This window comes from Leguminivora glycinivorella, chromosome 6 (assembly GCF_023078275.1).
Source record: "Leguminivora glycinivorella isolate SPB_JAAS2020 chromosome 6, LegGlyc_1.1, whole genome shotgun sequence".
Classification (NCBI taxonomy): Eukaryota; Metazoa; Arthropoda; class Insecta; order Lepidoptera; family Tortricidae; genus Leguminivora; species Leguminivora glycinivorella.
The window spans coordinates 23,040,572-23,052,789 of record NC_062976.1 but is presented as its reverse complement, the minus strand read 5'-3'; the positions used below and the strand labels follow the sequence as shown (position 1 = coordinate 23,052,789).

The 12,218-nt window shown below is 37.9% G+C and overlaps 1 protein-coding gene across 1 annotated transcript; it reads left to right on the top strand.

Moving 5' to 3' along the window:
- The first annotated feature begins 1,391 nt into the window (after nucleotides 1-1,391).
- LOC125227074 (trypsin alpha-4-like) lies at nucleotides 1,392-3,897 on the top strand. Its single transcript, XM_048131265.1, has 3 exons — nucleotides 1,392-1,847; nucleotides 2,803-2,936; nucleotides 3,597-3,897. The coding sequence occupies exons 1-3, from the start codon at nucleotides 1,392-1,394 to the stop codon at nucleotides 3,883-3,885; spliced, it is 879 nt and encodes a 292-aa protein (XP_047987222.1). The 3' UTR covers nucleotides 3,886-3,897.
- The last annotated feature ends 8,321 nt before the right edge of the window (nucleotides 3,898-12,218 follow it).

The window sequence follows — 12,218 nt, the reverse complement described above, 5'->3', positions numbered from 1 at the left end:
TACCTAGATTTTTACTTGTTGCACGATCTTCAGATTTGTTAGAAAAATAAACTTTTCAAGCTAAAAAGTAATCCCAAACACAAATCAAATTTCCCATCCGATCCCAACTTTATTTATCGCGCTGTTTGTAAAAACTCATTGTGAGACACTAACTTTCCTTCGAAATTAAGTAAAAACGAAATTAAAAGAAGGCAAGAGGATTCTCGGGGAAATTTCTAATGAACAAACTTTTGAATTAGTCTGACGTGGACGTGCTTGGGTAGGAAGGTCGTAAGTGCCTACTTCGACAGGGAGCATGTACAGTCCACTGTAGAACTATGTCATAGTGACGTTATAAATCAGATTGTAAGAAATCTCTTACTGCTTGTCATTTTGACATGGTTGTAGAGTGGCCTAGGGTTCCAATTGGTTGACTGTACAGTGAGCTGCAAAAGTGCATGGAGAAGTGACGAATGCATTCATTGATAAATTCGAAATGCTGTTTTGCAGGTCATTGTACCTACAGTCAGAAGCAAAGTTGTCTAACACCCTCTCACAGTCAGCAGCATAGTAGAAGATGAAACAACGCACCAAAAGTATACCATCCTTTTATTTAAATTATAAATGGGCTTACTCTTGGCCACAGACTAGCCCAAGGCAAAGAGGTGGCCTACGATGGAGTGAGCTCGCCCAGAAGATGTGTGTTGTGGTGTGATTTGAAGGTTTCCGGGTTATATGAGCAGGTAAATATAAACTTCCTGCATAACTCTTATGAATATAGATAAATCTGTGCACTTTACGGTCAGAAATTAATATTTCTTGATAAGTTTAATCATTTTCCCTATGTGTACACACACATTTCTTTTTATTCAGCGGTTACAGATTGGTAGTTACTTCTGAAGCGTTGTTTGATCCGCTACGTTTGATGCCGACTGTACATACAACGAGTTTAGTGTGGGTCAATCTTTGTTGTTTACTGTCCCTACGAAAAAAAATCAAACAAGACATTTATAGTCAACCAATTGGAACCCTAGGTCACTCTACAACCATGTCAAAATGACAAGCAGTAAGAGATTTCTTACATTCTGATTTATAACATTACTTTGACAAAGTTCTACAGGGGCCTAGGGTTCCAATTGGTTGACTGTACATCAATGGTGCTAAGCTATATTTGTCATCGTTTTATAGGGTTCAATTCATTAAGCATTCCCATAGCCCATTTGTAAACATTTGCACCTGACAGTTTCTCATCGCTTCTCTTTACCCCTTACACTAACATTCACACATCATTTAGCTTCATAGTTTACCTAATCTACACATTAAGTTGATTGAAACCAATTCATGTCGCTTTAATGGCAACCTTATCTTAATGAGACTCAATTAAGCTTTAGTTTTACTTATTTGACATTAAAATGGCTAAAATAACCATTCTACTTCTCATAAGTTTGTTAAATTTTACTAAATCTAAATTAACGGGTAAAATAGTTGGAGGAGAGTTCTCAAGGATAGTAGATTTTCCCCATTCTGTTTTTGTTGTCATCAATTGTGACTACAGGGTCTCGACATGTGGGGCTTCCATACTAAACCAAGCAATACTTTTGACTGCTGCACACTGTCTTATCAAATGCACGGATAAATTTTATATAACAGCTTACGTTGGCTCTGAACGAAAACATCAAGGTATCGAAAGAAATGTCGTCAGTTTTAAGGTTCATGACAAGTATGATCCTCAAACGAAGGCCCAAGATATTGCTCTGATGAGGTTGGGTAAAAACTTGCAGTTTGGTAAAAGGGTGAAGAGAATCATCATAATGAAGAGTCCACCAAAGTACTTTACTGCTGAGATCGCGGGGTGGGGATGGATTGATGTAAGTTTGTCATAGATTATAAATAATTTTAATCCGTACAAGAGAGCAATACTAAGGTACAAGAGATCAACTTTTTCTAGCGGGTTATCTCAATACTAATCGAAATATATATTCCACGTTTCACAATATACGTTATCAAATAGACGATTTATTTTGACGAGCGGTCTGGCCCAGCGCGTAGTGACCCTGTCTGCTAAGCCGCGGTCCCGCGCGGGTTGGAATCCCGGTACGGGCATTTATTTGTGTAATGAGCGCAAATATTTGTTCCTGAGTCATGGATATTTTCTGTGTATCAGTGGCGGCTGGTGAAAATTTTTGCTAGGCACCACTGAGCAAAAAGAAACTTAAAGGTACGTTAGGTACTTTACTAGTGCCTAATCAATTTTAGGCAAGCTGGTGGGAATCGGCTTGTATGCAGTACCTGCAACACAAGCCTTCTTGAGCTTACCGTAGGACTCAGTCAATCTGTGAAAGAATGTCCTATAAAATTAATAAATAGAGCGTCCACTGATCATACGAGGCACACGTGTTCAGGGGGCACATAAGGAACATTAGTTAATAGTGTAAAAATATTTATATTATTTGATATTACCCGTTACACATAGTAAAAACAACAGAAAATGCTGCACTTGGGGACTTTCGGGACAGGGTGTGATGTAGGGTGGCGGTGGAGGTCCATATTTGCTTTTTAATATTTGTATATTATGTTATTTTTATTATATTCAGAACCTTCTGTGTCCCATTGCTGGGCAAAGGCCTCCCTACACTTTTCCATTCATTTCTGTTTAATGATATGTTTGGCCAACCGCTCAAAAATTAATCCAGGTTATTCCGCCATCGCCGATGTTATCTGTCGGATCCCCAGTTTTACTATTATTATTTATACTTAACTATTTGTTATTTTAAATGTAAATAAATTAAGAATTACTGAACTAATATTGAGTCTTGTTCTCAGTCCGTTGGCACAAAGAGTGAAGTGTTGAAACACGCAAAACAGAGGGTCTACAGCAGAAGCCAATGCTTCGAAATCGTGAGATTTATACCCGTTGGTACTATTTGTGCGAGCGACATCAAAGGATATCCTGAAAAGCAAGTTAAAATTATATACTCAATAGACTAATACTAAGCCTAGAAGGCCTAAGGCGGTCGGGGTGGTGAAGCGGTTTATCACGTCAACCGCGTTAGCTGGAGACCCGGGTTCGATTCCCGGCTTCGCCACCAGTGGGTTTGATCGTTTTTTCTTTTGCCTAAAACTTAACCTCCTCCTACCTACCTCCTAGATCCCTGGTAATTTTTCGGGCTTTTGAATTTAGAACTTTCTTTTATTCCTGTAAAAGTTCAAAACTTACGTACTAGGGCGCCAGGACCCAGGAGGTTAAATCTAAAATACGTTAAACAATTATACGTAATAGGGATTTTCGCTGGATCTCCATGCTGATGCGAGGAAGTCACTCTAGCTCTTCGGTCACCAGCGGTGATAATTCTTACAGTAATGATATTCCTTACCGTGGCTCTTCTATTTATTACTTTTCAATTTTGTTCAATTGTATAGAAATATCAAGATATGTTTATTTATAAATTGAATTCCACCACTGAAGAAAACAATGAAATTATGATAAATCGGTCCACAATTCCTACCACAAGCTTCGAATTTTTCCATGATTTTGGCGCGATTTGGCGTCGTCTTGTCTTGGAGGCAAACACTCATTAGAGCACACCAACCGATAAAAATATAATTTTTGTTCACAGAGGAGACTCAGGAAGCGCCCTCATTATCCAAGGCTCCATCCAAATCGGAATAGTATCCTTCAAGAAAAGACAGATCGCAAACGAAACTATCGTCTACACCGACGTTTCTTACTACCATGACTGGATACTTAGGAACGCAAGGGAGTTGTATTGCCAAAATAAGAAAACGGGAATAAAGCTGATGAAGAAATATAAGAATGAGACGGAAAAGAAATGGGAAAAGAAGAAACTGCTTATAGAGAAATTGGGACGAAAGCTGGAGGAAAACTTGAATTTTAATTGTATGTGAAGTAAATAACGAAAAAGAAATGACTATTATTGTTCTTATTCAGAGCATAGATTAAATATAAGAAGATCATACCATCCCGTACAATAAAATGCGACCGCCTAAGAACGCGCATATACTACGTCTACACCACACATAGATGGCGCTACAAAAAATGTCTTGTAGCTTACGATTATACTTGTAGATGGCGTTAAGTGTCACTTTTGACATAGATTTATGGCTAGAAAGTGACACTTAACGCCAATCTACGAGTAATCGATGGCAACAAGGCACTTTTTGTGGCGCGATCTACGTGTGATGTAGTGTATGCGCGTTCTTAGGCGTTCGCATTTTCATGTATGGGATCATAATAATGATCTTCTTATTTCATCTATGTTCAGAGTCCATTATGTCCTACTGCTGAGATAAGGCCTCTTACTCTTTATGTAACTCTGATCATCAGTAGGTTCGTCACTCTTTCTAGATTTCAGTCAATTTCGCACTGCCAATAAATTACTTAGACTTGGCAAATTCGCACTTCATCGTGAATAAAACAATGTAATGGTATTGCTATCTTTATCGTACTTCCGTATTAGCGCAACAGAGCTAGACTGCGTTTTGAACGGCGTCTAGCTTCAACAATATAATTTCGGCTAGGCCGGCAGAGGCGTCTTTGGACACAGGCAGGTGCATAATTTGTTGTCGGTGATCAAGATCCTCTTTAAGTCCTTGAAGTCAGTAAAACTACAGTTAAAATGCAGTTTGCCTGTTTAGCAGCCATAACCATAATCATATCATGACTGAACTATTTTACTATCTCATAAAAACTTCAGCAACACTCAAAAGTACTGACGTCCAACTTATTTAAACTGCGACTTCCAAAACATAAGCTTATTTAATTCTGTTTTCGAGCGAATTCTGAAAGAAAGGAGTAGTAAGCACCAACAAAAATTGATATATTTTGATTCGTTTCATGCTTGAGTTGAATCTATAATGGGGTTGAGAAAGGAATGAAAGGTCTAAGTGAAGTGGTTCAGTTAAATGCATTAATTTTCAGTCCACAGACGACGTAGTGTCAGTGTAATTAATTAATTGAAGATTGCAGACGAGAAAAAGTATCAGGATAGTGATAAAATAGGGCGTCAAATGTCTGAAAACTTAGTTTTACCAAAAACATTTAACTTTGTAACTACACTATTAGATATCTTTTGTTTCATATAAGTAGTTACCATCGGTTTTTAAATAGGTTAGGAAATCGTTAGCATAAACATTACAGAACATTTATTTCATTGTATGGAGAAAATGTACAGCGCGTAATATGGTTTTATAATACTTAGGAGATCCAAAAATGATACACATTTTCCGAGTCAGTTTTGCTACCTACGTAGTAACGTGTGCTCTAGGACAAAAACTCATACGAATTGAAGTAAAGTAAACCACTAAACGAAAACAAAAAACAGAATATCTGCTTGGCGCTGCTACACCCATACTTGGGTACCTTTCTCTAAATTGTGTAAATCACCTACAACTGAGTACACAATTATTTCCATTGATTTTCCTTCGTTTGGTGAGCTATCAAATAAGATTTAATTTCTAATTAAACTCTTTAAAAAACTGCTTTGGTGTAATAAGGAATATGATATTTGAGCGTTTCCACAAAGCAATTTGTCGAAGACATAAGTCCAAGAACAATAGTCGAAATGCGAGATTCGGAGTATTTATTGTTCTGCAGTATCTTTTTTGTTCTGCAGCTCAGGGTGCATAGCCGAACGGCACAAGCGCTCACGAAACGAAACGCTAGTAGATATCTATCTCTATAGCTTTTGCGTATTGGCACGACAGAGCCAGACTAGCTTTCGCGGCGTTTCGTTTTCGTTTCGCGTCGGAGAAATGCCATTCGGCTACGGGGCCTGGTTCTGTCTACCAAATGTCACCTTCAATAAAGATTTTGACTAAAACGAAAGACCTCATCATCCATACAGTGAAATGTAACCTATTGTCGTTTTCGTAGTCTGTCACCACGTCACCGGCTATCGCAGGACACTTCATTAACCCCCTCACTACATTTGAGTCCGGTTAATCGTTCGGAATGGTGAATTATGGCGATGTGAGCCGTCAAAAGCGGTCGAAGGGTTAGGCTGATGGAGTTTTATTGAACTCTAAGATTTTAAAAGATATTGAAGCGCTTCATGATGAAGTTGACAAAAAAAAAAAGAAATACATATCATATATAGAATAAATCTTTTCTGTGCTGTCGCCTAGTGCTAAGCGATTACGGTATCATATGAATCCAAAATTCTAGAGGAGTTGTTAGTTTTGTTGCTGAAACCAAAGAGATCTTTTCTTGAAATTTTGAAGATTGTATTGGGCCGGAAATGTTTCACATTTTAGCTTTGCAAGGCAGAAGGTTTATGGAGGTCGAAGGACGTTATTGAGGACTTCCAATCGTCGAAAAATGGTGACTTGGTTAAGTTGGAAATTTTGTGTGATATCAGCAGTGATATGCTAATATAAATCGATCGTTGGAAAAAAATATACAGAGTAATTGGAAGTGAAGACGATATCAGAATTTCTCATGGAATTTTGGATTTTTTTAGATTCGTGAGATTGCACTTTCTGGGTTGAGTGGACAAATACATAATGAGGCCTTTGCCCAGCAGCGGGAAACTAAAGCAGGCTAAACAAAAGGAACTTCTTGCTCTGAAAACAACGAACCTTTAGGAAAGGAAATCCACCACTACGTCGCTGGCAAACAAGCATATGGTCCGCCTGATGGAAAGCGATCATCGTAACGTTTGAACGACTGCAACGCAAGGAGTGTCACATGCGCGTTGCCAACCCATTAGAAACTTGTTACACTCCTTTTTGCTGTGTTTAGTACACAGCAAAATTAAAAGGAAGTTATAAGTTCGGTCGGGTCGGGTTGCTGACAACTCAAAGGACAATAGACGGAACAAATTAGTTAGTTCTGTTTTCCTCCTTGTGTGAAAAATAATAATCGCCATACGCTACATTTTGCACCAAACCAATGCTAGAATTAGGAATATTCGATGATAGGGCGAAAATTTTATGGTTCATTCGATAAATGGCGTGCAAGCTTAACGCTGGCATTCAAATCCTTAATTTATCCCCTTCGATATTATCGCGTATCATTTCAGGATGAACTTTCATTATTACGCTATTGACTATTGAGTAACTCTAAAGAGAATCGAGTACATAGCGAATGCTTCTTAAAGTATTTTTTTTTTCTATGGCTTCATTGAGATTGCCAGCGTCATGTCGGTGATATAATTATACAAGAGAGATAGCAAGTGAGTAAAATGTATATTGTCAATGAGGAGGCACACTCAAAGGTTATGACAGATGGCGCCACCTTATTAGTCCATCGCACAGATAAAGAATTTCATACGTGAGAGCGAGAAGATTTTTTTTTCTCTCTCACATATGAATGACAGTGACATGCCTAGGCACTTGCACAGGCGCCACCTGGCGGGATAAAATGTCAGTGTGCCTCCTCATTGTCAAGTGCATATAAGAAGACTGCCAACTCTCGACACAGGATTGAAACGTTTGAACAGTTTATCCTTTACTTGATAAATGTGTGTTGAAATGGTTATTTTAGGTACCGGCACCTCACTGGGAATCAACCAAAGGAGTAGTGGCGCCATCTGAACGAGAATAAATGCTTCTTTATTATCTTTTTCTTCCCTTTTCCTTTTGCGTAGTTATTTTAAAGAATCTCAAAAGGAAAGCGAAACAGCATTTAGTTTCCTAATACTAATACAGTGTAAATATTTTTTGTGTCTGTAATACTTTTCCGTACCTACTCATTAAGCAATAAGCAATAATGTACGAAATTACAGTCTCCATAACTAAAGCTGAGTTTCCACCTGTAAGTTTCGAAACAGAGGTATATGCAAGAAAGAGATGCAGATATTTGCCACACACTCTTACCCATAGTTGCGTCTCAAAATTTGTACAGCAATAACTTGCTGGTGTAAACTCAGCTTTACAACTTTAAACCTTGCAAAGATTTTCATTAACGAGTTTCCCGAACATTCCCGAGTCTTCCCGAGTCCTCCCGAATGCATCTCAGCTGCAGCTAACGAACGCTAACCCAATATTAGCTTGATTGTAAACTTCATTAGCTATTTATGAATCAGTCATGCGGTTAATCATTTTTCTCTTATTTACGCGACTCGAGGTGGTTTAAATGCGAATGGTGGTTTAATAATTCTGTATAAGATAAATAAACCTTAAAATAAAATTGTTCTTAGAAAACATCCATAATAACTTTTCTGCAAAATTTTTGGCACAAACTTTTATAGCCGACTGTACCTTTCTTTCAATAGTCACCTACTGCTCTCCGAGACGTTTCTAAAAACCTCTTACTCGATGGGGACACGACGTTTCATAACAGAGTTCTTCCTATGACCACCTTGAGGGATAAGTTCGCCTTTGTACTTCACATCTCAATGTATGTATTCAATGTATGTTATTTTTAATGTGTTTTTGTACAATAAAGAGCTACTACTACTACTACCTTTCTGCTCGATCATCAGATCAGCTATATGATACCATAATATTGCATTGTCGCGTGATTTACATACATGTGCAAAATTTTAGCTCAATCGGAAACCGGGAAATGGATCAAATTTAATTCGATCTAAAGAATCTTCCCTCAAAGTTAACGGAATTCAATAAAAACAGGTTGTATAAGGTGTAAAAAAATTAGTCACGGATATTTTAAGGTACGTTAATTAACATTAAAACAATTAACTTCCACTAGAAATTAAAAAAAACTTTTCATATGATTTTTTGTTTTCATTTACCGAACAAAAAAACTATTGTAATTTTCATCTAAAAATAATCACCATGTACATTTAACCTGACAAGACGTTTATCACTAGCTGTCATGCCACTCATGTCAATAATTGTATGTATTAAATGTCATTATGGTTCAGCAGGAAAACTGGCCAGTTACAGTTAAGTGATACTAAAAGTACTAAAACCTGTTCAACGAGTTTTCATCAAATTATTTCACTAACAGGGTGTTTTAACGTAGCAAATCTGTTTCCTAGTTTTCTCCAAAAAAAAAAAACATAACCTATGAATCCTATGATGTTTCATACATAAATATACTCCAGGAACTATCAGCCGTAAAAATATCCGTGACTAATTTGTTAACACCTTATATACTATGGGTACTTACACTTTCAAGACTATCACATGCACCAAATAAACACACAACTAAGGGTCCCCCCACATCTAGCGTCTCGCGAGCGTCGCGTCGGGCCAACTGTATGGAAAAAGACGCCGCGTCGACGCGACGTCGACGCAGCGTCAGGCTTTGCCCATACAGTTGGCCCGACGCGACGCTCGCGAGACGCTAGATGTGGGGGGACCCTAAGAGATTTAGTGTTAAGACACCAAGGAACAAAAAACTTATTATAACAAAAAACCTATACCTGCAAACACTGCAAACTTTACCTGCCCTATTAAACAAAGAACAAAGCTGAGTAAAAGCGCGTCAAAGTGCGACAGGATTCGCTACAAAGATGGCGGAACAAGTTGGCGTTTAACTAAATTAAAAGCTCCGTACAGTTGTATCTTACTAACGAGCCTTCACGTAAACTTACGGGGGTATTACGTGTCAAGGGAATAGCAATAGAGTCTGCGATAGAGGACCGGAACCAACTTAAATGATAAAGTATTGATGATGCTCCAGACGTCTACATTCTATACTGAAGGTCGTGGTTCGTGGCGAATCGAAGAGTCGATAAATATTGATGCCTCCACTACGCCACTTTCGTTCTATCTTCGGCAGCCTTGATGTCATAGCAGCCCGAGATATTTAAATAATTACCTACAAGCCAACAAGCAAGCGTGCAATTTCCGTACAAACATTTAGTGAACAATTTGTACGTATGATTACAATTTGAGTCGAATGAACTACAGTATGGGGTTCTTCAAAAAAGGAGTGTACAAGTTTCTAATGGGTCGGCAACGCGCACGTGACACCCCTTGAGTTGCGGGCGTCCATAGGTTACGGTGACCGCTTTCCATCAGGCGGGCCGTATACCTGTTTGCCACCGACGTGGTATAAAAAAAAAATGTTGCCTACGCTTAGCAATGCACGGTCGAGAAGTTTCCAAAGTTGCAGAACATTCCTCATGAGAATTTTCGGTAACTTCTGAGAATGTTCTCGAGAACGAGAATTTATCAGAATACTTAGTAACTTCGTAGTTTATACCATAATTTCGTCGAACTCAGCGAGTCAAGACGTAGTCCCGTGGTAGTGCGCTGGCTTCGTATGCCGATGTTCTCAGGATCGATCCTGACAGCGATCTTTTTGTTTTTATTTCGTTTGTTTTTTTTGTATATACATAATATATTGGCATGACCAAAAACAGGCATCATGAAATAATAGTTCGGTGCCTAATTTAAAAAAGTCAGGACCTAAACTGTGAAGTCTGAAAGTCGAAATGTTCCCTGAAGTATAATGAGAATTTAAGCAACTTATAGTGAGAATTTAGGTAACTTATCACTTATCAACAAAATAGCTAACTGTAATAGACAATATTATACCTATATTAACATATAGTTTTATATTATGCCCATTTAAACATTATTTCAAGTATATTCTCTTGTTTAATAATAAATTGCATATTGCGGGAATGTTCTGCGAACATTCTGCAATTTCTACATTACTACCTACGCTACGATTTAATATCAATAAGATCAAGTTGTACTTGTGGTAGACAAAGTAGATTCAAGTGGAAAAAGAATTAACAGATATTTACAGATTAAAAGGCCGTTTCGTAGTTGAAGTATAAGTACCCAGCTTTAATGGAAACTGAAAAACCACATTACAAATGATTATTGAAATATATGTATTTCAAAGCAATCATAAAGCAGCATAACTGCACGAAGTCATGCGCTTAGCGAGGAACAGATGCCTATGGAGGGATTTAGTCTTCAATAGAATGACACGATGTCATGATCCTCAGCATTGAGGGAACGACTGAAGAAGAAAGCTATCTATGGCTATGACACGTATTGAGTACTCAAGTCTTGAGCCTATTCGTGAGTTAGTGAGCGTTACGCTCAAGTTACGAGTTGAAGTAAACACGCGGAGTGCTTCACATCTACGTCTGATGCTATTTATTTTGGGAAGGAGATACACAATGTAAAACTAAATAACCTACTTTTACACGACTGCTAAAAAAAGAAGTGAAATGTTGCCAAGTTTATATTGGAACCACTATCTATATTATTAATACTTATTACTTAGGCCACGAACAATTATCTTCCTTAGGAATTCGTAAAACTTTAGGAGCTACCCAAGCCCATTTCCTAATATAAAACCAATAGTAAAATCATACTGACGACCTATATCTGGCCTAGTTGGCATTGATCCTGCCCGCTAACCCGATGTTCCCAGGTTCGAGTCCTATTATATGATGAGCAAAGATATTTGATTCTGAGTCATGGATGTTTTCTATGTATATACCTAGGTATATTGTATTTATCCTATATCAGAATCAAAGACAAATGTAACTCCGTATAGACAGATAAAGTTTAAGAAAAAAACGTACCTCGGAACCATAGAGAAAAAGGTACGGTGGGCTAGATGGCGATACACCTTTGGGGGACTCTCGGCTAGATGGCCGTAATAATGATATTTGACATTTTAACACATATCAAGCTAAGAATATGGGCCAAACTGTCAAAGCTGAGTTTCAAAAGTGTTAAGCCTGTGTCGAGAGATGGCAGTCTATGCACTGTGACCACACATTTTTCTTTAGCAATAACTCTCTAGAAACTCGATCCTCTTTGATCAGAATGTATATCGTCGCGTCGTCTAGTATCCAATACAAGCTTCGTTTAGTTTGGAGCTAGGTAGGTCTATGTGATGTCCCCCAAATATTTATTAATTTCTCATTTGCATAAATGATTGAATTTACATCAGTTAACGCGGCACTTTGCTTGAGTTTACAAATTACCTACAGATATTTAGATAGTTTATTCGACTTCCAGTGCGAACGCCATCTTAGCGGTTTCGTGTTGTGAATAATTTATTTTTCTTTTACTCATTAATATTACATACATATTGTTTAAAGTTTATTATCGATAGCTTATTATGCAGTAAACTAATGTTGTAGTGAGAAGCTAATGAAGAATCAATCTCGAAACGCGTTAAGCCTCTTTTTTATCGTCAACGGCCGGTAGTCTACGTGCTCTTGTAAAATCTAGCTATCAATTTACAAGTGGTACTGGTAACTCACCGTACACTGTCGTACTTACCGTACAAACAATATTAATAATTAGCTCATATCACCTTGACACTGGCGAAA